Consider the following 27,441-nt stretch of genomic DNA (forward strand, 5'->3'; position numbering starts at 1 on the left):
ACCAGACTTTCCACCTTTTCGGGTAAGAACTCTAGCAGATTTATATGAATCCACTGATATATATGAGACATGCAACTTTTGTTCTTTGGAGCCAAGTAACTATGCAGAAGCATCCAAAGAGAAAGTTTGGATTAAAGCAATGGAGGAGGAGATAAAAATGATAGAAAAGAATGATACTTGGGAGTTGGTGGATCTTCCAAGTGACAAGGAAGTCATTGGAGTCAAATGGGTGTTCAAGACAAAGCTGAATCCTGATGGTTCGATCCAGAAGCATAAGGCAAGACTTGTCGCAAAAGGATATGCTCAAATACCAGGAGTCGACTACACAGAAACGTTTGCTCCAGTGGCACGGATGGACACAATTCGAGCACTCATAGCTCTGGCGGCTCAAAAGAGATGGAAAATCTATCAACTTGATGTTAAGTCGGCATTTCTCAATGGAGATCTAACAGACAAGATATATGTGGAGCAGCCAGAAGGATTCACAAAGCAAGAAGGCAAAGTTCTTCGCCTCAAGAAAGCACTCTATGGGCTCAAACAAGCGCCACGAGCCTGGTACAGCAAAATAGACGGATATTTCACCGGTCAAGGATTCAGGAGGAGCAAGAACGAAGCAACTCTATACATCAAAACTCAAGGTACGGACATCCTGATTGTCTCTCTTTATGTTGATGACTTAATTGTCACAGGAAATAACACAAAATTGATCGAGGATTTCAAGAGAGACATGATGAGCACATTTGAGATGACGGACTTAGGATTAATGCACTATTTTCTCGGAATGGAGATAAGTCAAGAGGAAGAAGGCATCTTCCTATCACAAAAGAAGTATATTGAAGATATGCTCAAGAAGTTCAAGATGCAAGACTGCAAGCCAGTGGTTACACCTCTCATTCCAAATGAGAAGTTGAAGAAAGAAGATGGGTCAAAACCGACGGATTCTACCAACTATCGAAGTTTGATTGGGAGTCTACTATATTTGACGGCAACGAGGCCTGACATCAAGTATGCAACAAGCCTTCTATCCAGATTCATGGAAAGTCCGAAGGAGACCCACTATGGAGCAGCAAAGAGACTTCTCAGATACCTGCAAGGTACGCTCAACTATGGTATCTGGTACAAACCAAAGTCTGACTCACAGATCAGTGGATATAGTGATAGTGATTGGGCTGGATCTCAAGATGACATGAAAAGCACCTCAGGCTATGCTTTCAAGCTTGGCTCAGGAATTTTTTCTTGGGGATCAAAGAAGCAACACTCAGTTGCACTATCAACAGCAGAAGCTGAGTATGTTGCAGCAGCCGAAGCAGCATGTCAAGCTATATGGCTTAGAAGAATACTAGCGGATATGGGCGAACCGCAAGACTCATCGACAGAGATCTACTGCGATAACAAGTCAGCTATAGCAATGGCTAAGAATCCAGTTCAGCACAATCGCACCAAGCACATCGACATCAAGTATCACTTCTTGAGAGATGTTGAAGCAAAGAAACTTATCGAGATGAAGTATTGTCCAACAGAAGAGCAGTTGGCGGACATCTTCACAAAAGCACTACCAAGGGACAGATTCCAGTTTCTACGAAGAATGCTTGGAGTAACCGATAAAAGCATCAAGGAGGAGTATTGAAGTGTGATGCATTTATCTAGAATATTCTAGGTGAGAATAAGCTATGTATATTCTAGAGAATTCACCACTAGCTAGATTAATCTAGAGTATTCTAAATAATACTAGGACAAGTATGAGTATTCTAGAGATTAGATATTTTTCATATAGTATCTAGAGAATTCCTTAAGTAGATGCTAGTAGAAAATTCTAGATACAAACTAATGTAGTGGGATCTAGAGAGATCTTCCCACACCTATAAATAGAGCTCTTGTGAGCCATTTGTAACCAATCTCACATAATCTCAAACATCTCAAAAACATCACTCTATCTAATATCTAAGTTCTTTGGAGACAAGAGCTCCACTCTAAAATCATTATCTCTATCTTCTACACACACTACACTCACAATATTCTCTACACCACTTCACTACAATCACTCACCACACTCAAACCTCTATATAATCACCTCCAATTTTCTAACAAATTTGCTAGAGATACAAAATCATCTCTTGCCACAAAAGATGAGCAGATAGAAAAGATTTTCTCTTTGAGTTACAACCATTTGCCTCATCATTTGAGGCCGTGTTTCTTATACATGGGAGGGTTTCCAGAAGATCACGAGATCAAAGTCAGTAACCTGATAAGGTTATGGATAGCTGAAGTCTTTGTGAAACCAGTTGCATCTAAAAGCTTTGAAGAAATTGCAGAAGAGTATCTAGAAGATCTTATCAGGAGAAGTCTCGTTGTTTCCAAGAGAAAGTCCAATGGAAATATCAAAAGTTGCAGCCTTCATGATCTGGTACGAGATTTATGCATAAAGCAATCCCATGAAGAGAAGTTTATTGCGCATGTTAAGGGTAGGCAAGCTTGGAAGCTGCTGGATCGCATGAAACACGAGCGCAGGATAAGTGTTTCTCACTCTGATCTTGATTCTGTTGATTTCTGTTTTAGCTCAACCATCCGTACTATATTATACTTCGAGTATGCACTTAAATATTTTGGGAGTTTTAGATTGCTCAGGGTCCTCGACGTGCTGAGAGTCCGAGATAGGCCTAGTTTTATCCCTGATCAATTTTTTGAGCTGTTTCATACTTTCATTTGAGATACCTTGCTTTCTGCTATAGTGGTCAAATTCCTGGAGCAATATCAAACCTTCAAAGTCTTCAAACCTTAATCATTAAGACAGGTGGTACTCTGTATTTGAGCTATAAAATTTGGGACATGCCGCAACTAAGGCATCTCATTATCCTCGGTGATTATAACTGTTACTTCAATAATCTCATTAGTGCTCCTGTTGGTCTAAACAATCTGCAAACACTAGTAGGGAAAGTGAGAAATGTCACGAGTTTCCTCCACATGATTCCCAACCTTAGGAAACTGTCCCTCTCTTATTCCAGGGGATCAGGAGAATTTTTCTTCGATAATCTTGTAAAGCTCCATCAACTTGAGAAACTGAAGCTGGAAATCGAGGGACATTGGGTTGATTATGGTTTCCCCAAACTTGTTCTTCCAACTTCGCTGAAGAAGTTAGCCTTGATCGGTTGGGGTTCTAGCAACACTTACCTCGGTCCTAACATCCCTTACCTCGATATCCCCAGTCCCTTGCCTAATCTTCAAGTGCTCAAACTTAGAAAGTTCAATTTTAGGAAACAACCATGGGTTACTCGTGATGAAGACTTCCCAAATCTGAGATTTCTACTCATTGATCAATCAAATATCCATCATAATTGGAAGACCGAAGACAGCCCCTTCCCGTTGCTTGAGAGCCTATTGATTCATTCTTGCCGGAATCTACATAAAATCCCAGATAGTATAGCAGAAATTCCGACACTGAAGTTGATTGAGGTGAAGGACTGTGAGTATTCGCTGGCGGACTTTATCAAACAAATGCAAGAAAACCAACAAGAAGATTGCGGAGATGATGTCTTTGAAGTTCGTTCTATTGGATGTGGGCCCAAAAGTTATCAGGTTTCGCCCCCACAGTAAGAAATTTATTGCCTTTAAAGTTTGTTTTGTCTGAATTCTTTGACTTAGTTTCAATCTTAGTTTCATGTTACAGATATCTTGAATTTTCGAACAGATATATATGAGATACATTGTGAAGATATAAGGCAATGTCAGTTGTAAGTCGGGATTAATACCGACATCTTCTTGTTTTATACAGATTGGAGAAGAAAAAGTACCAGCGACGCACGAAAAGATACAAGAAGGGAGCATATTTCATGGATTTGGCATGATTTGATCTTCAGGTAGTTTTCCTATTTCTTGTATTTTTCTGCAATAAATTCAAGAACGATAAACTATTGAGCTGTGAAGAAATGGAGGTAGTATGAGAGAGAAATAGCACTTGATATTTGGAATATATATTATAGGTGTTACATAGGAGGCGTTTAATTTGGGTGAAAGATTGGATTTATAACATAGCATTGAGTATTTACAGGTTTACGTGATCCAATAAACTCAAAGTTGTTCGATCCATCACAATATGTGGTGGAGACCTAATTGTTAAAATAGGAACATAACTTTTGGTGTTTTCAGAAAGATGACTATATGTTACAAAATTTGAAAATGAAGATTATAAGTTATGGAATTTGAAAATGAGGACTATAGCTTCCATTTTTTACATTTACACTCCTATTTCGGGCCGTGATAGAAGCTACAGTCCTTATTTTTATATGTTAAATAGGTGTGTAATGGAAAAAATGGAAGCTATAGTCCTTATTTTAAAAACACTGAAAGTTACGGTCCTATTTTAACAATTACCTCATGTAGTGGATTAGATAATATTATTTTAATTTATCTATGCTATCGACCAAAGTAACCGCGACATGTAAATTAGCTGATGATTTTGTTTTTTGCAATCCACGTAGCTATGAGGAAAAACTGAAGAGGATTGAAGAACAACATGAACGACGTTTCAGAGGATTGAAGAACAACATGAATGACGTTTCAGGGCTATAGTATTCTAAAGGTATCCGGTGACCCGGAAAAATAAACAAAGAAAATGCCAAAGTGCCCTGTCCTACTGGTGGGGTAATTCTTGATGCCGAGGTTTCATGTTTGAATCTCATTAATAATACTTTATTTTGTTATGCGTAACTTTACTTTCCTTTCCTATTACATGAAGATTTTTTTCTATTATCATTATAGTTGTAGTTGTTGTTGCTCTTGTAGTTGTTATTATCTTTTGAATATGTAATATGCCTAGTTGAGAAAGTTGATTGACTTGATCTTCTTTTCATGTTACCTTATTAGAGTGAGAAGCTCATCAAACAAAGGGAAAGATCCGATAACAAATTTTTTGAATGGCGATGTTTTGGTAGCAAGTAGCATAGATTTGTTTTCGCTAACAGGGGCTGCAGATAATATGTTTAACGATTTGTGTCACAGAAATCCGTTTGTTACAATCGAGGTTGTTCTAGAATGTTTCTATAGCAATTTTCAGTTCTGGAATCCAAAGCTGCCTTGAAATTCGCTTTCAAGACAGTGGTTCTCGCACCACGGGGCAGCTGCTTCTTTTCTCGTAACTACTTTGTTTTGCAGGTCTAACTTAAGCTCGGACATTCGTCAAACACCTGGTGATCGTGCTAAGATTCAGCAACAAACATAAGCTCAAACTTTCGTCAAACAACTGGTGGACGTTGCAGATATAAGAATTATTGAATAGGATTGCTATATGGCAGTGGAAATATATTGCCAAAACAAACAAATTTGGTTAAAAAGAGACAAAAAGGCACTCATAGAGAGTCCGAGTATCAAAATGAGAAATTGCTTCATTTATGAGAAGGGTTGTAACCGAACCAAATCCATTCAGATACTGCCATACTCAAAACTTGATTTGTTTAATATCGAGCCAAAACGTTTAGCTTTATTTACCTAATACTTGATTTGGCTTTGGGTTTGGAAATTAAACTCGTACATTATGTTTGCAATAAAAAAGTAAAAGAATCAACTATCAAAGAGAAAAGACAGCAGATACTATGAGAGCTTGAGATTACCTTCTTGGCCAGAAAATCTGAATCGTCCATCATTACTTCAATCAATTTCTATACAGATATCAAAACAGACGTACAAATTATTAATTATCCTAAAGATAATAGGTTTCTTATATCGATTGCAAATTAGATATACATCAAATTTAAGTAGACTTCTAATTGTATTAGAACTCTTCCTAATTTCGAATTTATAAACGCCTATAATTTCCCTAAGATCGTTATTGTTTGCTAGTATTACTTAGTGATTATTCATGTATTGTGGAAGACAATTGCGAAGGTTAGGATCGTTTTTTTTTTTTTAATATTTATTTATTACTTTCATGTTTCAATTTTCCTTTGCATCATTTTTCTTATTTTTTATTTTTATTCCATTAAATTATATATTTTTCATGTCCATCTATTTTTAGTTTTTTTGTATAAATTCATTGGGATGGTGAGAAGAGAGCAGGAGAAGATATATAAATTTTAGGGGATTGGCGTGAATTCATGAGAGACAGCCTGAGATTTATTACTTTTTCTTGTGCATGAATCAGGATTCAGAATGATGATAATTTTCTCTATATAATTATTTATTTTTGTCACATCGTCAAGCAAATCAAGCAATGATAGGATGGGGAGACGTGTGGAAGGTGGTCGAGGCGATGACGCCGTTGTACGTAGCGTTGATTTTGGGATACGGGTCGGTGAAATGGTGGCGAATATTGCGCGTGGAGGTGTGCGAGGCCATCAACCATCTAGTGTTTTACTTCACTTACCCATTGTTTGTGTTCGAGTTCGCCGCTCACGTGAACCCTTACACCATGAACTACCCATTGATGGCCGCCGATGTGGTTTCGAAGGTCATAATAGTGGCGGCGCTGGCGTGCTGGGCCAAGTGGTGCCCCCACGGGAGCTACTCGTGGTCGATAACCAGCTTCTCTCTCACCACTCTCACCAACTCTCTTGTGGTTGGGGTTCCCTTTCTCCAGCCCATGTACGGACAGGTGGGAGTCAACCTAGTCGTTCAATCCTCGGTGTTTCAGGCCCTTGTTTGGACCACCATCCTCTTGTTCATCTTCGAACTCAGGGATCTGCGGCGCCCTTCTCCCGCTCCTACTGATACTTATCATGATTTGGAAAACCATCCCACCACTGATGCACTTGCAGAGGAGATTATCGCGCCACCGCTATCTTTGCGTAAGTTGATCAAAAAGGTCGCCCTCAAAATCGCCAAGAATCCAAACTTCTACGCTTGTATTCTCGGTCTTACTTGGGCCTTTTTATCGAACAGGTGATGCGCACTATGTATTGATTGAATGTCTGTATGCTATTAGTCCGCTACATATGTATTTTTAACTAATTACATGTATGGCACGTGCAGATGGCATTTTAGCATGCCGAGCATCATGGAAGAATCCATTCTGATCTTGTCGAGAGCTGGTACTGGCACGACAATGTTCAACATGGGTGAGACTCTAACTCTGAGCGACCATCAAATTAATATGTAAATATGTATAATGAATTTATACGTATATGCATGGGGTTTGGGGTTTAGGGTTGTTCATGGCGTCTCAAGAAAAAGTGCTAGCATGTGGAGCAAAGCTCACGATAATTGGGATGGCGCTAAAATTCATTGCTGATCCGGTGGCCATGGCTCTAGCTTCATTTGCTGTTGGTTTGCGTGGAGAAGTCTTGCGTGTCGCTATCATCCAGGCAGCATTGCCGCAATCCATCAACTCCTTCATCTTTGCCAAAGAATATGGATTACGTGCAGATGTTTTCAGCACTGCGTAAGTCAAAATATAATTTGTGTATTAATCTACATCTAATTTGATCTTAATTTTTTGCATGGTTCTAATTATCAGGGTTATCTTCGGCATGATTGCATCTCTACCGGTGTTAATAGGTTATTCTGCAATATTGGGATTAGTACATTGACGATGGTGGCCGAGAAAGCTGACATGTTATTCTTTTTATTTATCACTCTGAATTTTTTATGAAGTAGAAAATTATTTTGAGATTATTATTAATTATTATTTTTATAAAGTCTTTTCTCATGGCTACTAATATTATCATCTAGGAAGAATTTTTTGCCATTTTTTCCCAATCAATTTTCATTCAAACATGCAGTAGAATATATTAAATTATCTTTTATTTGGATCATCTTTAAAGTGGCCAAGTTGTGGCTCCAAAATCTCTCTCTTGTAGAAGGTTATTGGTTCAAATAAATTTTAAGCTTTTTTTAAAAATGAGATATATTATATAGAGTCAGAGGATTTTTTAGGACAATAACTTATGTTGATTTGGAAATTAGGACAATAACTTTCGGACTTGTAAAAATAGGATACTGATTTTTTTTAGAGTAAAAATAGGACACTAATTAATAAGCGTTGTAAAAATAGGACATTTCTCGGCCGGTAATGGGCCGAAAAATGTCCTGCGGATGCAACACTTATTAATTAGTGTCCTATTTTACTCTTAAAAAAAATTAGTGTCCTATTTTTACAAGTCCGAAAGTTATTGTCCTAATTTCCAAATCAATCTAAGTTATTGTCCTAAAAAACCCTCGAACTCATATTATATAGAACAAATTTGAGGCGGGAGCATATCCTTTTCATGAAGGGGCCCGTTTCCATCAATTGAATTTGTTTTCTGGATATAAATTAACTAATGTATATAAACAGTTACTAGTGTATTACCCGTCGAAATTCAACGGGTACATATTTTTTTGTAATTTATATATTTTATGTTATTCTTATGATAATTATATAAAATAATTTTTTATGTATATTATTTATATAATTAATTAAATTAAATTAATAATATATTTTAAATTATATTAATGTCAACAACTTTTAGCAATTAAATTACTAATTTTATTGAGATCATAAAAATACTCATTAGTTTTCATATGAAATTTTATAAAAAGTTGACGCGTAAGAAAAAAAAAAGAGTAGAAATACATATAAATTTGACATAGGTATCATATAATTTCGAACTTCTAAAAGCATAACTAATTATGAAAATAATCTCGCCTGATATTTAAAAGACCATAACTGATTTATCGAACATCGTATCATTTGGAGTTTTAAGACCAACCAAGTTGTGGGCATCAGCTCGTCGCAAACTTGACATATCACCTCTAACTTCTGAGCATCATCTTGTCTGAAACTTGAAAGAGAATTATCTCGTCTAAAACTTGAAAGAGCATCATCTCGTCTGGAGTTTTGAGCATCATCTCATCTAGAGTTTGAGAGAGCATCATCAAATATGAAATTATATTCAATCATGACTCCAATTGTCAACTATCTAACAAACATAACTCTAACAATTTAGATATTTTATTTATATATGTAATTTTATTAGTTCAAATGCTAGAGAGAAAGGAAAGAGAAGAGTTCTTAAAGCAGTAAAAGAGAGAGCGTGTGCTTTATTTCATCATCGTAGGTATTTATAGGCATTACAGTCGGGGTAAAGTAGTAAATTCGTCTGGTCATCTATTCCGCATGCTCGCCATTAAACTAATTAAGGCTATTATTAGATTATAACTTGTCAGGTCGTTGTCCCCTAATTACAGAGCTGGATTCTGTCCTAATCATCCCGCTCTGCTAGTAGCTCTAGATTTCCTTCCTTGGGGCAGACTTCTACTCTTTGGCTCCGCTCTGCTAAGTAGCTCAGCCTTCTGGCGAATTGTCTCTAGCCTGTGGCTCCGCGCTCTGGCTCCAATAGCTTAGCTCTGACTCTGGATCTGGCGATTTGGCTCTGGCTCTGACTCGAATGACTTAGCTCTGACTCTGGATCTGGCGACCAAGTTGTGGCTCCAAAATCTCTCTCTTGTAAAAGGTTATTGGTTCAAATAAATTTTAAGCTTTTTTTAAAAATGAGATATATTCTATAGAACAAATTTGAGGCGGGAGCATATCCTTTTCATGAAGGGGCCCGTTTCCATCAATTGAATTTGTTTTCTGTATATAAATTAACTAATGTATATAAACAGTTATTATGCACGACACATATTTAATTAACAATATACCCTTAAAGAAATGTAACGTTTCTATAGCTAGACACAATACAAAGATATCATATATATTAGGGGTTTTTGCAAATAAAATCACGAACAATTTTGAATTTGTAATTTTAACGCCACTTTTGAAGTATGGCGAATTAAATCATAACCTTTTCAATTTTTGCAATTTTATCCCCTCAATTTTTTCCGGCCACCGGAGTGATGAGTTGTAGCTTATGTGGATTATTTTTTTTCCACGTAATTAATTTCTGACTAAGATTAAAATAAAATAAAAATCTAATTCTTTTATTTTTCTTCTTTTTCGTTGAACTTATTTCAGTATCCCCCATTTTCCTTAAACTAGTACGCCCTCCCGTGCGATGCACGGCCACGATATATTTATTTATTTTTAAATTTTGAAATTATGTAAAAATATTATTATTTATGAATCAAATTAATTAATAACAAAAAATATATTAATTTAAATATTAGTATTTGATTTAAAATAGTGTATAGTAATAATTTTATCAACTTAATGAGTATGAGTATAATATTAAGTTCAATGAGTATTGTATAATAATAATTAAATTTACCGAAAGTTTTTTGTCATTGATTATTATTTTCTATTAAAATTAAAATTAATAAATACTTTTATAATATTGTCTTGATATTTGCTGATAATTGTGCATTATATTTTTTAATTAATATTTTTAATTTAAATATTTTTATGTATGCTTTGATAAAATAATTCAACAAATAAATATTATGTTTTTTAATCAAAAGAGAAGAGAAGATATATAAATTTTGTAGGAGAAAGAGATACAAATAGAAATAATATAATAACAAAATAAGGAGAAAGAGAAAAAAATAAAGAATATTGTAAAAGAGATAGGAGAGAGAAAAAAAATCACTTTAAAATTTTAAATTATAATAAATTATTTATTTCAAATTCATATGTAATGAATTTTAAATCAAATTGAAGATCTTGTCATGATCTTTAACTTAAGATACACATCAAATATATTTTTATAAAAGACGGAAAAGAAGTAAAATAAAAGAATTAGGTTTTGATTTTGTTTTAATCTTAGTCAGCAATTTAATCTTAGTTAGAAATTAATTACGTAGAAAAAAATAATCCACATAAACTCCAACTCATCACTCCGGTGGCCGGAAAAAAATGAGGGGACAAAATTGCAAAAATTGAAAAGGTTATGATTTAATTCGTCACACTTCAAAAGTCACGTTAAAATTGCAAATTTAAAATTGTTCGTGATTTTATTTGCAAAAGCCCCTTATATATATTGATTGTTCGGCTTTAATTTGTGGATTTCTAAATACATTTTTTTCTTTTTGTATAAAAATGATGTTTCAGTCACCAATTTTCCGGATATACAATTTTTATTCAAATTGTAGATTCTTTGTCAAGAGATTAAAATAATTTGAGACTGTCGAACTAAAATAAAATAAAAATAAAACTTAACCAAAAATCAAAATAATCATTGAATTTAATCTATTTGTTTTTTGGTTTCCTATTTGTGTAATTAATTGCAAGAATTTTTATAGAACTCATGAAAATCTTTAATGACATGTAATAACAAATATTTATAAGTTCTTCCACAACTAACTATATATATTACTTACAAATTGATTTAAAGATTTTTATTAAGAATCGATTTAAACACGGTTTACTTATATTCAAATTTGGTGGGTCATTCACAATCACAGCCTCATATATCAAAACCATGTGATCTGTATAACTCCAAAATGGGCAAAATCTAAATCAATTTCACAAATATTAATTTACCATAAACGAAAATGGAAAAAAATTGACTAAGTTCATTGATTAATTTCAAAACCATGCATGTGATCTGTAAAACTCTACAATGGCCAAAATTTAAATAATGGATTTTGATTCCTTTTATTTTATATTAATTTTTAATAAATGAATAATTTATTAAGATTTCATAAAGAAGTTAATTTTAGTTCGAATAAAACTTAATTTAGGCCCGATTGCATTTTTCTTCTACTCCACATTTTTCTACCAAGATAAAATTGACCATGCATAAACAAAATCACGAAAAATATTGGTACCCCATTTCAGCACCCTCTCGGCTCCCATCATCAATCTAATGCTACATCCCACACACTCTCTCTCTCTCTAGATTTTAAATCTGATGTCTCTTTCTCTCTCACCCCATACTAAGTTTCCTATTTCCCCTCTCTCTGTGATGGATGGCTGAAAAGCAACCTTGCCATCTTGATTACCTATTTGGCTATTTTAAATTTATTAGAATAGACCAATCACATATATAGTACTCACTTTATTTCTTTTCAGTTTTCCCCTTTTCCATTTTGTGATTCTAATGGGTAATATTGATATGAAACTCTCCATGCATTCAATCTTGATGGAGACAATCAGATCCTCTTTGTCTCTCTCTCTCTCTCGATCACCCCTTACAACGTGTTTCCCCTCTCTCTGTCTTCACCAAACTTTCTTAACCCAATGTTGCAATAAGAGTTTGGTGATAGTAAATGCATTAAGCAAATAAAGTGAATTTGCATGCATCAGCTCTTCTTCTTCTACTTGGATAATTATCTCTATTTAAACAAGACGCGAGTAATGCTTTTAAGCCATCGCATTCTCTCCTTTTGCATCTTCCAACCCTTTTCAGCTAAAAAAAACAAGAAAATGTATTACTCTAGCAAAATCTCCCTTGCTCTCGTGTGCTTCTTCTTCCTTGGCTTCGGCACTGCCACGGCGACGGCGGCCGCTTGCAGCAACGAACCACTAATATTCAACTTCGGAGACTCCAACAGCGACACCGGTGGCGCTTCTGTTCTTTCAGGGCGGGAGCTCGAGTTCCCGGAGGGGCGAACATTCTTTCACGAGCCAACCGGCCGTGCAAGCGACGGTCGCCTCATCCTCGACTTCTTATGTGAGTTTCCCTCCTCAACTCAACTCAGTATTATATGTTGGGAATTATAGACGCCAATAATTCCGCCCAGGATTGTTGTTTGGAAATTAGACACAACTAATTCCGCCCGGGATCAAGTGTGACTCAATATTGTGGATATCGACCGATATGAAACGAGAAGAAAAATGACACCGATATTTTTAACGTGGTTCGGCCAAACTGCCTACGTCCACGGACCCACACCAATATATTAGAGAATCTCAAAAGGAGGAGTACAACAAAAATACCACACTGTATTTTGTATCTGCCTACGCAGAGGCTATCTCTCAACTCACTTTTATCACTCGTGTATAACTTCCACTCAGAAGCTATCCTCACACAAGATTTCTCTCTCTCTAATATCACACCCTTCTCTGGTGTTGTTCTGGGGGTTTTGGGGTGATGGGGTGATTCTAATGCTGCTGCCATGCCTTCTATTTATAGGCAAAATGAGGGAGAAGCTTTCCGCATTTGTTGAAGAACACAACCAAGCAAAGTTGGAATTGTGCAGCAAACTTTGATTAATTAGCCGCACACCCTTTTTTGACTAACATTATATGTTATATTTATAACTAATGTGACGATGGTGCGTGTGCAGGCGAGAGTCTGGAGACGAAGTTCTTGACCCCGTATCTGGAGCTCTTCACTCCGGACTTCTCAAACGGCGTCAACTTCGCCTTGGGCGGCGCCGACTCTCGCCTGGGAAGAACCGACATCAATTCCGTTGCCTACACGCTGGGGAACGAAATTGCCGAATTCAGTCGCTTCCGAAACGTCACCATTCGCCGCGGCTCTCTTGGTAATTAATCAAGCACGACGTTCATGCTTAATTAATTGATAAATCGAACTCATGGATTAATTAATGTAATAACTTGGTTTGAAATTGTTGTGGACAGATGCAGGGCAAGTGAAATCTGCTCTGTTCATGTTGGATATCGGCCAAAACGATATCCAATTCGACACCAATACCAAAACTCTCCAACAGGTGCTCGACGGAGACGTCCCCGCAATCGTCTCCAACATTGGGAAGGCTATGCAGGTAATTAACTCATTAAATAATCTCTCATGCTAATTAATACTATATATAACTTTTAACTATAATCTAATATTTCTCTTTTTTCTTCATGCAGATGCTATACCAGCTGGGCGGGAGAAATTTCTGGGTGCACAACACGGGGCCGTTGGGCTGTTTGCCTTCCAACGTAGCCCTCATAAATGCATCCACGGCGGTCGATGAGTACGGCTGCGTTTCGGACAAGAACAAAGCAGCTGCCGCCTTCAACTCCCAGCTTGAGCGTCTCTGTCGGGAGCTGCGGTTGGAGATGGGCGACGCCACCATCGTCTACGTTGACATCTACTCCATCAAGTTGGACTTGATCGTCAACGCGACATCTTATGGTGAGAATGTTTTTTTTTTTTTTTAATCATTTTGTAGCTAATTAATTTATATATAAAAGTTATATATTAATTGTGATTGATCGATCGATGCAGGGTTCGAGAATCCATTCGTGCAGTGCAAGCCTAAGGGGCAGAGTGTGTGCCCGGAGGGGTCGCGGTATGTGAACTGGGATGGATTTCATTACACAGAGGCGGCTAATATGTTGGTTGCCTCTAAAATAATTTCCACCTCTTTCTCTACTCCACCTCTTCCATTTCAATTTTTTTGCAATTAATCTACTCTTGTCTTGTCGTCTCCACTACATTTGTAATAATCTTCCGCCTTTGCTTATGGAATTTAATCTGATATCTATTATGTCATGGTTATAGTTGTATGCATCTTTGACTTTTCCTTTTTCCTAGTGTAGCAATCTCTTCACTTGAAACGTCTTTCCAACTTTGGAGAGGGATTCAAAAAAATTACTATGAATTTCAGTTTTTATGTGATTTCGATTGTGACACTTTGTTAAAAAATTGATTGAAAATGAGTTACACCTTCACACTATGTAGAATTTACCGTGACAATAAAAAAATGGCAATTGCTACGGTGCAATAAATCTCCACCTAATCGTAGAATCTTTTAATTAATGACAATTTTTATTTTATTAAGTGACATTTATTTTAAATAAAATAATAGTTTTGTCTGTGTTAAAATAATAATAAAGTAATTAATATTTGATATTAAAGGTCTTGAATTAGAATTTCGTTGTGATGCAACCATTAAAATTTGTATTAATTCACAATTAATATTGCTATCATTATCATTAACTACGTCGTCACTTTGTCCATGCAAAATTGCAATAGTGAAGTTGGATTTTTCTTCCACCTAAATACTTAATTTGAATCTACGCACAAATTCATTGAGGTTATTCGTTATTCTGTTATCATATTTTGTAATGCATAACATAAATTAAACTTTTTCGAATTTGTGAGTTTTTAAAGTGAAAACGTGAGTTGAGATTATTTTTTGAAAATATATAAAAATCGAGGACATAAACTATGATTGAATGAAATAGAGGAGGACATAAACTATGATTAACTCAATGACAATAGCTAAAAAATATAACCTAAAAAGTAAATCATATATGTATGCATATTGTACGAAATTGCAAGTATTATTAAATCATAAACTATGAATAATTTTGTAAAATCCAAGTATTATTAATTCCATAATATGTTCAAAAAACATTAATAATTCCATAATTACAAAAATTGCACCATTTAATTTCCAAACTCGATCAGAACAAATTAATTGATTGAAAATGGGCATGTTCCAGTAAAAAAAAAGTTAAAAAAAAAATATATAAATTAAAGAAGGGTTAAGTACCTATTTCCCCCCAATGTTGACACCCCTATCGCATTTAACACCCTAATGGAGTTAGAGTTGTTTATTACCTCAACGTGTCAAAAGTGAAACGAATCACCCCCACGTTTTAACGGTGCTTAACTCCGTTAAAGCTTCGCTTTGGAAGACCGTTAAATGCGGGGGGCGATTTGCTTCAGTTTTGACACGTTGAGGCAGTAAACAACTCCAATGTTAAAGGCTATAGGAATGTGAATATTGGGAGAGAAATTGGTACTTAACCAATTAAAGAATGACTATTTCTGAAAAATGTACAGCCAATTTATGTGGATGGAATGGAATTATCTGACATATAATTAAATCCAATTTATTAATAGAAATTAGGTTGAGGTCAAGTGAACGACCTAACTCGCCAATATTCAATTTAGAAAAATGTAGCCTACCGTTTATCTCTCATAAAATAGCTAGGAATTTATCAAATGGGATCCTCTGTCCCAAAATATAGTATGTACCACGTGTACCATTCTTCATTTTTTTATATTTATAAATTATTTTTTATTTCATTTTAATTTATTATGCTTTTATATATTATAAAGATAATTAACAAGGGTTCACTCATCCATTTAGGGTTTATAATTATTTTTTTATATTTTTATTTGAATTAATAATAGATTATTTGTGTTCATTAATTCAAAGTTAGGGTATATAATTTTTTAAATTTAAATTTTTCAATGGTAAATACTAATTAGAGTTTATAATAATATAATAATTTTTATTTTTATAAAAAATAATTTATAAAATAAAGAAATGAAGAGTGGTACACACAATATTGTGGGACAGAGGATCCTATCTGGGAATTTATATAGTAGTGTATGCCATATATATTATAAATACAGTTTGAATTAAAGATGAAAGTGATGTTTTCGTTGGTGGCCCAATAACTTTAATTTTGATCAGGCTTGACGGAATTTAATGATAAAATTCGCCTATTAGTTGCTATCTCAATTTATAGATTGTGGTTGTGTTTTTTAATCAAAAAATTCTGAGGAGACCTAGTTCAAGTAGCCGATATAGCTTGCTACAAAACCACCGATAATTGTTGTAATAAACTGCTGACAATGACCTCTGTGGTCCAAATCGATAATAAATACCGAACCAAATTTGCACTATGGATGAAGATTCATTATAGGGGATCAAAATAACGGCTCCATTCGCGGAGGCGAACATAGCTCCAACACAGCTTTTATCTTAGCCATAGGGACACTGCCATAAATGTTGCAGTTCATGCTTGCATATCCGCAAACAGGCGCGGTTTATCCCCTCTGCCAAGTATCAAAGCTGTTAGAGTATTTTCATACTTATTTAATTGTCATTGAGTAGACAATAAGTGTATAAAGATTTCATGATCTGGATTGAACTGTTTCTTCCAGAGTTGCTTCAAGAGTTCTACAGTCTGTTCCTTGTTGGGTTGCTTCTTCGGTCTCATGTTTCTAGTAGTTTTCTTTCCATGCGGGTTTTTAGTTTGAGATAGGCTTGGGCCTTCAAGTTTGCTAAGGAGTCTTTATTCCTAGGGCTTTTATGAACCCTATTCAGTGTCGCCTCAAGTAATCCCTTCGATGAGCCGCCGTCTGGAGCCTGCAAACCGCCAAGAGCCCAAACTTCTTCTCGGGTTTGGCTATATATTGGCGATGAAGATATTTCGAATTGGCTGCTGATTTTCGTGCAATTCTACTGCTTATCAAGAGTATTTTTGTGGGTATTATTCAGGGCACACGTTTCATGTAAGTGTGTTCTAGTTTGTGGCTTATTTCATCCTGTAAGCGTTGCGGGTTGGTTTAGTACTTTGATTCCTTGCTCCAGCCTGTTGGAGTAAGTTTATTAGTTGGGTTTGAGCGTTGAATGTGTAACATTCAAGCTTAGAGAGCGAGTTGTTAATTTGCTCTCAATTATTCATCTTGGTGGAGGTTTGGGAAGATATAGAGGCTAGGGAAAACGAGTCTTCGCGTGTAAGTCCTTTGTATATCTTATCATCACTAGTGGATAATTTACCGTGGGCGTGGTCCCCCAGACGTAGGTGTATTATCACCGAACTGGGTAACCATTGTTGGTGTTCTTGTGTTCTTCATATTTTTTACACAGTTTCTGGTTGAGTCTCTGCATGAGTTTTAACTTCTGTGTGTGCGAGTTTATATGTATATGGATAGGCGAAACTCTCAAAAGCAAACTTAAATCCCTCCAGTTTCTTTTGATATATGGCTTGTCCCTCACGAAATGAATATTAATATTTCTATGTGCTTGGTGCGAGCATAAAATTGTTGTGGACAGATGCAGGGCTGGTGAAATCTGCTCCGTTCATGTTGGATATCGGCCAAAACGATAACCAATTCAACAACATATATACCAAAACTCTTCAACAAGTGCTCGACAGAGACGTCCCCGCAATCGTCTCCAACATTGGGGAGGCTATGCAGGTTAACTCATTAAATAATCTCTCTTGCTAAGTATAACTTTTAACTACTTCCTCCGTCCCACTCCAAATGTTTTATTTTCTATTTTGGGTTGTCTCATTTTCTTTTTTGGCAACACACTCCCTCTCTATACTTAATATTTAAACAATTTTCACCAATCCACTTTATATATTTTATACCCAACTTTATCTACTTTATACAAATTTCTTAATCTTCGTGGAGACATTTAGAGCGGGACGGAGGGAGTATAATCTACTATTTCTCTTTTTTCTTCATGCAGAAGCTATGCCAACTGGGTGGGAGAAATTTCTGGGTGCATAACACGGGGCTGTTGGGCTGTTTGCCTTCCAACGTAGCCCGCATAAATGCATCCACAACGGTCGACGAGTACGGCTGCGTTTCCGACAGCAACAAAGCAGCTGCCGCCTTCAACTAAAATATTAAACTTATGTGTTTATTCCATCGTTTTTATGTAATCGGTCAAATTTGGAATTAGTTATTTGTAGTCATTATTACCAGATAATTTATCTTTATAATTTTTTTTAAATGTTCATGTATAATTAATTGTGTGAAAAATATATATATTATGTAACAACCCGCTCTTTTATTATTATTTTAATTCCAGTTTTTGCGTGTTTATTTATCTACCTTTTAGTGAATGAAGCCCTTTATGAATTCAACTATGTTCCTGAATTTCGTATTTTGGAAACAGAGTCACTACACTAGCAGTATGCATTTATTTATCTTCGCGTGTTTAAGACCGCGACGAGAATCTTTGAGTCGATGAATAATTATTATTCAAAGTTATAACCAACTTAGCAAAGTTGTGTTATTTATCAAGATGGAGTTTATTTCACATTGTTGCTTAAGTCGTGAATTACTTCCGACTTTGAAGCTAATTAAATCTACGGATTTAATTTAGGTATTAGACTGACGAACGAATTAAATCTACGGATTTAATTTAGCAATTATCGATTTTAACAGAAACGCGAAACCAGTATTTCAAATACAGAGAAATCAACACTGAAGGATTTTACTTAGTTCTTTTTCTCTTAGATCACATCACCACCCACGTCACCCTATCCTGTCACCTGCCAACGCCATAATTAAGGAAAAGAATGAAAAATGGAGAAAAGAAAAGGTGGAAAAGGTGCTGCAGCAACAGCTCTTCCCTATGGCTGGGCAGCCGAAAGGCCTCCCATCAAGCTGCAGCAACAGCTCTTCCCATTGGCTGGGCAGCCGAAAGGCCTCCCATCACCTCACCTGCTGCATCCCATCCCACGCCATGCAGTACTACAACCAATGCCCTCCCTTCGGCACTCAAGTGCACACCAACCGAGCTCCTAGTATAAATTCACTCTTCAATCCTTGAGCCACCCCTTTCTCCTTTCAACACTTAGAATTTTCAGCAGCAACAGCAAGAAGTTTCATCTCTCTCGACGCCTTGCACGAAGGGGAGTAGAGCGAGATTCTTGCTGCCGACTTGAACAAGGTAAAAACTCGGCTTAATTTTCCTCCCATCGCCATGTTTTTTTCCACTTGTTTTCGGCCTAAGAACAACAGCCATTTCATTTTCAGTTTGCACCTCGACGCTCGAAAAAGCGAGAGAGAAACCATCGTTCTTTACCCGACCAAAGCACGCGATATATCAAGGTAACCTTCGACCTCTGTTGCTACTCCAATCGGCATGAATCACACTTGCAGAAATCATGTTTTATGGGCTGTAAACGAATGAACAAAAAGCATGTTAAATCACGTTTTTGTGGAACCTACAACTTGAACCTTGATGAACGACGAGAACTTTAGCTTTAAACGTAGACGAACGTGAATAATCATAGCATGCTCACATAGGTAGAGATTAAGGTCTGTATACGAGTGAGAAACGAAGCGAGATAAGGACGGAGAATTCTGGTTTTGGAAACTGGAGTCCCCGCCGCTCTTCCCAGACCAGAGGAATGGCCAGAGCGGAGGAATGGCCAGAGAAGAGGAATGGCCAGAGGAATGACCAGAGCAGAGCGGAGAAAATGCCAGACCAGAGGAATGGTCTCGCCAGAGGAATCACTTCGCCAGAGAAGTCGTTCTTCGCCAGAGGAATCGCTTCGCCAGAGGAATCACCTAGCCAGAGGAATTACTTCGCCAAAGAAGTCGTTCTTCGCCAGAGGAATCGCCTCGCCAGAGGAATCGCCTCGCCAGAGGAATCACCTCGCCAGAGGAATCACTTCGCCACAGAGCTAACTCAGCCAGTGCTGACTTAGAGGCCAGAGCTGACCTCCAGAGCGGAAAGCGAAGAAGCAGAGCAGACCGAGAGAGAGAGAGAGAGAGAGAGAAGAGAACATAGGGTGTCTAAATCTTTATTATTTTCTTTCCCTTGCTTACGCGAAGGGAGATTATTATGTTTTACTGACAGTTTAGAACACCCTAATGAGAACGAATCAATGTAGTTAATCACTTGACTTCATGGGACGGAACCTAGTTGGGTTAATTGTTTAATAAAAAGGAATATGAGCCATGCATAATTACATTACGCGTCCTCATTTATTTTAGAATTTCCTCGGACTAAGACCTTACGTTATTTCTTTTCTGAATCAAGGTTGAACGCAAGAGTTTAAGGCTTAGTCGTGAGTCTCCACTACCAGGTGGGCTTTCTTACGTATAAACTAAAACCATATTATAGAATTGTTACGACTTTATGCTTATGAATTTGAATGATATTGTCAATGCCTAAATGCTTTATGTTTTGTTATTAATTGCCTATCTGATGTTAATCGAATTCGGATTCCGGATGGGACCGCAAATCCCTTCGAAATTAGTGTACACCCTTGTGATCGTGAGTCATCTAGCGGGTTGGCCGATCATAGTGACCGTAGAGGGAGGCCTCCCTCTCGGCACGAGTTACTGATATGGTGATTAATGATATTAAAATGCCTGCGCGGGTTATTGATGAAAGAAATGATATTATTTTTGGTAAATACGAGTCTTTAAGGGAAAACCCTCGTATCTTACTACTGTTGAAAGGCTTGACAATAAAATATTATGCATGTATGTAAATTTCGGCAAGTGTCCACTAAGTACTCCCGTACTTAGCCCTGCATGTATTTCTAAATGTGCAGGTTGAGCTGTGATCGGGGATGTAGTGTACAAGCGGAGCTTTTGTCAATCTAGGACGAGAACCTCAGAGTGGAGTATATGTCTTCATACATATACTCGAATTGTTGTTTTTCCGCTGCAAACACTGATTCTTGCTGAGATATTATGTCATTTGTCAAACAATATGTATTAGTTAACAATGTACTCGAACTCCTTGAGTACCCATTTTGGATAATATTATGTACGGTCCCCTTGTGGCCTTCGTTAATATCTAGTTATTTCGATTGTTTCCCTTATACAAAGTCGAGTCATCAAGAAGCTAAGCATGTCCCTTTCTAATCCCGCTCCTAAATTCCCTCCCCTAGTCGCGGTTTCCCCGAATTTGCTATCCTTAGCAAGTGCGGTCGTGACATATTATTCCCTCCGTCAGTGAAACATCTTTCTAAAAAATAAGAAGACATGGCGCAAACAAGAGTCAGAGTGTTGATCAGTTTTAAATTCGAGGGGGGGGGGGGGGGGATGTAGCATGAGATTGATAATGAGAGGGTGCTGAAATGCGTACCAAATGTGATTTTGTTTATGGTGAAAAAAAATTGCCTAAAATAATTTTTATCGTACCAAATATAGACTAACTAAATGCGTACCAAATGTGATTTTGTTTATGGTGAAAAAAATTATTTTTTCCTAAGATGTTTATAACAATTAATTAAACTTATAAGATTTATACATTTAACTCTATGCTCGAACTAAACATCCTATATTTTTAATTACGTACTTTCATTTATTTGGAGTTTTATGGATCACATGCATGGTTTCAATAAGGCGGTGAATGACCCACCAAATTTAGATATTAATAAACTTTATTTAAACACAAAAACTCCCGTAAAACCAGTTTTATAGTAAAACCACTTTCACAATAAACTACTTCAACATATAAATGATACTTTAAAATGTTAAAGTATCATTTGTATGTTGAAGTAGTATTATTGTGAAGACGGTTTCATCGTAAAACCAGTTTCACAGGAGACCGGCCACCTCTTATTTAAATAGACCATTCATAAAAATATTTAAATTAATTTTGTACTTCCTCTGTTCCATTAATCTTGGTCTATTTTTTGGGCACGGATATTATGAAAGTTAAATTAATGGAGTAAAGGAATAAAGTTGATGGCTCACATGTTTAAGAAAAAGTAATTGTATGTTAATAATCTTTTATTAAATTTGTTTGCCTTTATTTCCCCGAGCCAATTTTTTACGATAGTTCGTATGATTTATTTTTATATTCAAGTAGAATTTTAATTTTAGGATTAAAATTCGATCACTGATTATAATAAATATTTTTTCTCTTTTTATTGATTCAATAACAAATATATTGAAAGCATATAAAAAATTATCTCTCTGTGTTTTTTAAAAAGTTAAATCTATCTTCTATAAGAATAAATTGATTTCTATTATTATTTTGAAATATTTTTCATCCTTTTTTGAAAGTTGGACTGAGCTATGAGCTTAACTATATAGATATTAGGTTAAGTATATTTGATACATATATATAGAACAAATTTTTGGGGTTGCACAGCCCAGTGCAGCCCTAAGGAAGATCCGCCCGTGGGTGGAAATGCACAATTGGCCTAAGCATCTTCTGATTAATGTAGTATTGATTATTAGAAAATAAGCAAAGGGAAATTAATGTAGTATTGACCTTAAATTTTCATTTCTGAATAAATTTGTGCAAGAACTATTTTTTTCTTCTTCAATATAATTCGAAGCGTTTTTATGCAACATAATATAGAACATGTTTATAAATAAAATGAATCAATATGTATCTTGGAAATGTATTTGTTTTAAATATATATATGCAAAATCTTTATTCACCATACTTGATTATATAATACTATATACCGATATGAAAACTATAGAATGTACTTAACTATAATAATTAATGAAATATTAGGAATTCATATTTGAAACACTATATAAATATGAAGGAAAAGACTATTCAATATATAATTTCAGTGCAAGCATTCATCATCAAAATGTTTAACATGGCTACTCGAAAGTCGATTTTTATGATCATGTTTTTGTTAATGATAGGTGATGGTTAGCATCTCTTCCTCTAACGTGTTCTGAGCTTGCTTCTTTTATTCAAGTAGGAAATTTTATTAGACTTATACTATAGTGCTTTTATAGATTATTCAAATAACATGATAAGGCTTTAAAGATAAAAAATTTATGATTTCTTTTCTATTTTATAATTCTCGTACTTTTATGGAACGACTTGAAAGTATTGAAGTTGTATTTATTCAACTAAAAATACTATTAATTGGTTAATTTACCAACTAAAAGTACTACTCCCTCCGTCCCACGAAGCATGACACAGTTTCCTTTTTGGTCTGTCCCACGAAGCATGACACGTTTCTAAAAATGGCAAAAAATTTATCCTTTATTCACATTTTCACTTTTTCACATACCACACTTAACACACAAAATACCAATTTCTTAATTCTCGTGCCGAAAAGAACTGTGTCATTCTTCATGGAACGGAGGGAATATATTCTAAGAAATGGACTTCAATCTTGAATTTATATTCTTGAACTTGTTCCTTTTAGTTTTATATGTATTTGATATGTTTTTCTTTTTCGGATAAATGCAGTAAAAATGTCATTAGGAAAATGCGCGTTGCGTGAGGACTGTAAAATTAAGTGCAATAAAGGTTCTCCATTATGCCTAAATGGAGTTTGCATTTGCCCCGACGAGCAAAAAACATTCAGTGATTATGGTAATTTTAATACTCCCTCTATCCCACGAAGCATGACACAGTTTCCTTTTTGGTCTGTTCCACGAAGCATGACACGTTTCTAAAAATGGCAAAAAATTTACCCTTTATTTACATTTTCACTTTTTCACCTATCACACTTAACATACAAAATACCAATTTCTTAATTTTCGTGCCGAAAAGAACCGTGTCATGCTTAATGGGACGCAGGGAGTATTTTTGTTTATGTTGAATTTAATTCTTAATATACTAATTCCTTTTATTGTTGAAGGACCTGCGTGTGACAGCGACGCAGAGTGTGCCTCGTATAATTGCTTCGCAACACAACAGTTTGATATTAATATGGGGGTTTGCGCCTGCCTCATACAATTAGATTCAGAAAGAGGTGATGTACGATGCACAAACAAATGCGAGGTCCAGTGTTATCGAGGATTTTGCATGTGTTTTGATTCGACCGATTTATAAAAAAAAAGAGGATAAAATCATCATATAATGTTTTTCAACAATATCGAATAAATTTAAATCTTGATGGAGACGAAGCGTTACTATTTTTTATTTTTTTGCATTTATCTTACTTATGATGGAGATGAAGCATCGTTATGTTTTAAAAGTTTGTTGAAAATCAGCTTCTTCATATTGCCCATTTCTACCACTTCATGTCTTGTTTCATCAATGTATCGTCCAAGTCACAAAACAAGCAAAAATAAAGCGAAAAAAAAAACTCGATCTAGATTTAGACACAAACAAAAAAGTACAAATTTGAACTTATGAATTGTTGAATTATGAAGATAACTGCATATTGAGATAGAGATTATGAATGAAAAGCTATTTCCATTATACTGCATTCTCCCTTATATAGGGTTTGTTACAGACGGTGTTTATGCACCAATGATACATGAGATAACTTACTCTAACAGAAAGGATAACCACCTATCAGCTAGCTAACTAATTCGAAACTAATCACTTTATTTAATACAACCCCAACTCAACCTAAGCTAGCCATTTTCAAGTGGATATTTCTGAACAAGATACTGAAATCGTGAAATAGACAGCGGCTTTGTGAGAATGTCGGCCAACTGATCTTCCGATGGAACATAGCGCACATCTAGTTCCTTTTGAAGTACTTTATCGCGAACGAAATGAGTGTCAATTTCTATGTGCTTTGTGCGAGCATGCAGCACTGGGTTGGACGCTATGGCAGCAGCGCTCTTGTTATCACACCACAGGATAGGAGTATGGTGAATAGGAAATCCTAGCTCGCGAAGAAGAGACTGAATCCAGACCCACCTCTGCAGCAGAATCAGCTAGAGAGCGGTATTCAGACTCAGTGGAGCTACGAGACACCACTCCTTGTTTCTTGGAGCTCCAAGACAGGAGATTTGATCCAAGAAATACGCAATAGCCACCCGTGGATTTTCTGTCATCAAGAGAGCCGGCCCAATCTGCATCAGAAAAAACTTGAAGATGAAGAAAGGATGAGGGAGTGAACTTAAGTGATTGATTTATGGTGCCTTTAAGATATCGAAGCAGCCGCTTGCAAGCTTTCCAGTGGTTTTGAGTGGGTTTGGTGAGAAATTGGCTAAGTTTGTTAACTATGAAGGCAATGTCTGGTCTGGTTAGGGTTAGATATTGGAGAGCACCTATGGTGCTTCTATAGAGAGTTGGATTAGGAAAAGGAGGGCTATCAGACTGAGAGAGTTTTGTGCTTATATCATATGGAGAGGGTTGTGGGTTACAGTTGACAAGATTTGTTTTTGAGAGAAGGTCATGGATGTATTTGGATTGATTTAAAAGAAAGGAGTTGGTAGAGGTTTTGAACACATGGATACCAAGGAAAAAATTCACAGACCCAAGAGTTTTAAGGGAAAATTTTTGCGAGAGGGATTGTATAAACTGAGATATGAGAGTAGTGTCTTCCCCTGTGACTAAGATGTCATCTACATACACCAGTAGGATGAGAAGCTTGCCATTTTTTCGCATAAAGAATAGATTAGAGAATGATCTGATGTAGAATATTGAAATCCATAGCTGATAAGATATTGCTTGAGCTTCTCATACCAAGCCCTGGGAGCCTGTTTCAAGCCATAAAGAGATTTATTTAGCTGACAAACATGATGAGGCTTGGTAGAATCGACAAAGCCTTTTGGCTGCTGCATATAAACAGGTCTGTCCAAGGTGCCATTTAGAAAGGCATTGTTGATGTCTAGTTGTTGAATGTCCCATTTAAAATTTGCTGCAAGAGAGAATAGCAGTCTGACAGAAACAGGCTTCACTACTGGACTGAATGTGTCTAAGAAATCGATACCTGCTCTCTGTTGAAAACCCTTAGCTACGAGTCTGGCCTTGAGCCTATCCACAGTACCATCTGCATTTTGTTTCACTCGAAAAACCCATTTGCACTGTATGAGATTCATATCAGAGGAATAGGGAATGAGTTCCCAAGTAGATTTTTCAGCAATAGCAGACATTTCTTTTTCCATAGCTGCCAACCAACCAGGATGTGTGAGAGCTTCTGAGACAGAAACAGGAATTATAGCAGTAACAACAGTCTTACCTGAGTCAGTGATGTGAGCTGTGAAGACTTTTGGTTTGGATATACCACTTTTTGCTCTTGTGCGCATATGATGAGTGTTTGTGATTTGAGGTGGGGAAGTAGTAGAGGAAGATGAGCTGCGAGGTGGAGAGGGATTTTGGATATGATTGTGTATAGGGTGATGTGGAGGTGATGATGTTTGTGAAGAGCTGGAGGTGGAGGTAGAGGAAGGAGGAGTATTATGAATTGGAATAGGTGTGGGAAGATGAGTTGGAATAGGAAGTTGATGAGTGCAGATGGAGGTGGGAGAGATAGACTCTATGCTTGAGAGGGATGGACAGAAAAGAGTAGTATAGGGAAATTCATGCTCATTAAAGATTACAGTCCTAGAGATATAGGTTCTACCCGAAGGATGTAAACACTTGTATCCTTTGTGATCTGAACTATAGCCCAAGAATAGACATTTTGATGACCTAAACTGGAGCTTTGAGTTATTGTATGGTCTAAGATATGGGTAGCAGCTGCAACCAAAAGTGCGAAGAAAGGTATAATCTGGGAGAGTTTTGTAGAGTTTTTGGTAAGGAGACTGATTTTGTAGAGAAGGAGAGGGTAATCTATTGATAAGGTGAACAGCAGTGGTAAATGAATCCCACCAGTATTGTTGAGGCATAGAGGCAGAGGCAAGTAAGGTAAGGCCAAGTTCAGTGATATGGCGATGTTTTCTTTCAGCTCTCCCGTTTTGTTGATGAGTATGTGGGCAGGGATGCCTAAAGAGAATGCCTAGTTTGTCAAGCAAAGGTTTTAGTGATCTGTATTCCCCACCCCAGTCTGATTGTAGAGCTTGGATTTTGGTGTGGAATTGGCGTTCTACGAAGGCATTGAAGTTAACAAAATGAGTGTAAACTTCAGACTTTAGATGTAGAGGAAAAATCCATGTATAGCGAGTGTAGTCATCTATGAAATGTAGATAGTATTTGAAGCCATTGGTAGAGGTAATAGAGCTTGGTCCCCACACATCAGTATGTACTAATTGAAAAGGAGCAGTGGTCTTAACAGTAACAGTAGGAAAAGATAAGCTGTGAATTTTACCAACTGCACACGCTTCACAGAAAAAGCTGTTTGAAGGTACATAGAGGTTCATAGCCTTTAAGGCTTGATGAAGGACATTTTTACAAGGATGACCTAGTCTAGAATACCAGAGTTGTACATTATTATTTTGAGCTAAAAAACAATCACCAACTGATGCTTGAGATGAAGAGGCAGATGGCTTGATACTGTGAGACAGGTGATAGAGTCCATCC

At 36.3% G+C, this 27,441-nt stretch overlaps 3 protein-coding genes and 1 long non-coding RNA gene across 7 annotated transcripts; all 4 read left to right on the forward strand.

Moving 5' to 3' along the window:
- Positions 1 to 2,092: 2,092 nt before the first annotated feature.
- On the forward strand, positions 2,093 to 5,476 carry LOC131017593 (putative late blight resistance protein homolog R1B-16). 4 transcript variants are annotated; one of them, XR_009099659.1, is made up of 4 exons: positions 2,093 to 3,587; positions 3,770 to 3,854; positions 4,476 to 4,576; positions 5,149 to 5,476. XR_009099659.1 is itself a non-coding variant. In XM_057946398.1 (3 exons), exons 1-2 carry the CDS (start codon positions 2,827 to 2,829, stop codon positions 3,840 to 3,842), a joined length of 834 nt encoding a protein of 277 aa, XP_057802381.1. In that variant the 5' UTR covers positions 2,093 to 2,826; the 3' UTR covers positions 3,843 to 3,854; positions 4,476 to 4,927. The 4 variants fall into 4 exon arrangements, 2 of the variants coding, with proteins under 2 accessions (XP_057802381.1, XP_057802383.1); XR_009099660.1 differs by having other exon boundaries at positions 2,093 to 3,573; XM_057946398.1 differs by lacking the exon at positions 5,149 to 5,476 and having other exon boundaries at positions 4,476 to 4,927.
- A 426-nt stretch (positions 5,477 to 5,902) lies between these two features.
- Positions 5,903 to 7,574, forward strand: LOC131017580 (auxin efflux carrier component 5-like). The gene is made up of 4 exons (XM_057946384.1): positions 5,903 to 6,870; positions 6,961 to 7,046; positions 7,135 to 7,369; positions 7,445 to 7,574. The coding sequence occupies exons 1-4, from the start codon at positions 6,203 to 6,205 to the stop codon at positions 7,515 to 7,517; spliced, it is 1,062 nt and encodes a 353-aa protein (XP_057802367.1). The 5' UTR covers positions 5,903 to 6,202; the 3' UTR covers positions 7,518 to 7,574.
- A 4,658-nt stretch (positions 7,575 to 12,232) lies between these two features.
- Positions 12,233 to 14,311, forward strand: LOC131017581 (GDSL esterase/lipase LIP-4-like). Its single transcript, XM_057946385.1, has 5 exons — positions 12,233 to 12,521; positions 13,138 to 13,338; positions 13,436 to 13,578; positions 13,670 to 13,937; positions 14,031 to 14,311. The coding sequence occupies exons 1-5, from the start codon at positions 12,275 to 12,277 to the stop codon at positions 14,210 to 14,212; spliced, it is 1,041 nt and encodes a 346-aa protein (XP_057802368.1). The 5' UTR covers positions 12,233 to 12,274; the 3' UTR covers positions 14,213 to 14,311.
- A 3,027-nt stretch (positions 14,312 to 17,338) lies between these two features.
- On the forward strand, positions 17,339 to 18,307 carry LOC131017728 (uncharacterized). Its single transcript, XR_009099828.1, has 2 exons — positions 17,339 to 17,750; positions 18,028 to 18,307. It is a non-coding gene; the product is annotated as an uncharacterized LOC131017728 (long non-coding RNA).
- The last annotated feature ends 9,134 nt before the right edge of the window (positions 18,308 to 27,441 follow it).

The sequence above is a fragment of the Salvia miltiorrhiza genome, chromosome 3 (genome assembly GCF_028751815.1).
Source record: "Salvia miltiorrhiza cultivar Shanhuang (shh) chromosome 3, IMPLAD_Smil_shh, whole genome shotgun sequence".
In the NCBI taxonomy this organism is placed as follows: Eukaryota; Viridiplantae; Streptophyta; class Magnoliopsida; order Lamiales; family Lamiaceae; genus Salvia; species Salvia miltiorrhiza.

Excerpts from the sequence above, each read along its gene's own strand:
- LOC131017580 (XM_057946384.1), top strand. The coding sequence starts at position 6,203 with ATGATAGGATGGGGAGACGTGTGGAAGGTGGTCGAGGCGATGACGCCG. Across the intron at positions 7,047-7,134 it reads CACGACAATGTTCAACATGG|GGTTGTTCATGGCGTCTCAA; the intron begins GTGAGACTCTAA and ends TTTGGGGTTTAG. Across the intron at positions 7,370-7,444 it reads GCAGATGTTTTCAGCACTGC|GGTTATCTTCGGCATGATTG; the intron begins GTAAGTCAAAAT and ends TCTAATTATCAG.
- LOC131017581 (XM_057946385.1), top strand. The coding sequence starts at position 12,275 with ATGTATTACTCTAGCAAAATCTCCCTTGCTCTCGTGTGCTTCTTCTTC. Across the intron at positions 12,522-13,137 it reads CCTCATCCTCGACTTCTTAT|GCGAGAGTCTGGAGACGAAG; the intron begins GTGAGTTTCCCT and ends GTGCGTGTGCAG. Across the intron at positions 13,938-14,030 it reads CGTCAACGCGACATCTTATG|GGTTCGAGAATCCATTCGTG; the intron begins GTGAGAATGTTT and ends CGATCGATGCAG.
- LOC131017593 (XM_057946398.1), top strand. The coding sequence starts at position 2,827 with ATGCCGCAACTAAGGCATCTCATTATCCTCGGTGATTATAACTGTTAC. Across the intron at positions 3,588-3,769 it reads TATCAGGTTTCGCCCCCACA|ATTGGAGAAGAAAAAGTACC; the intron begins GTAAGAAATTTA and ends TGTTTTATACAG.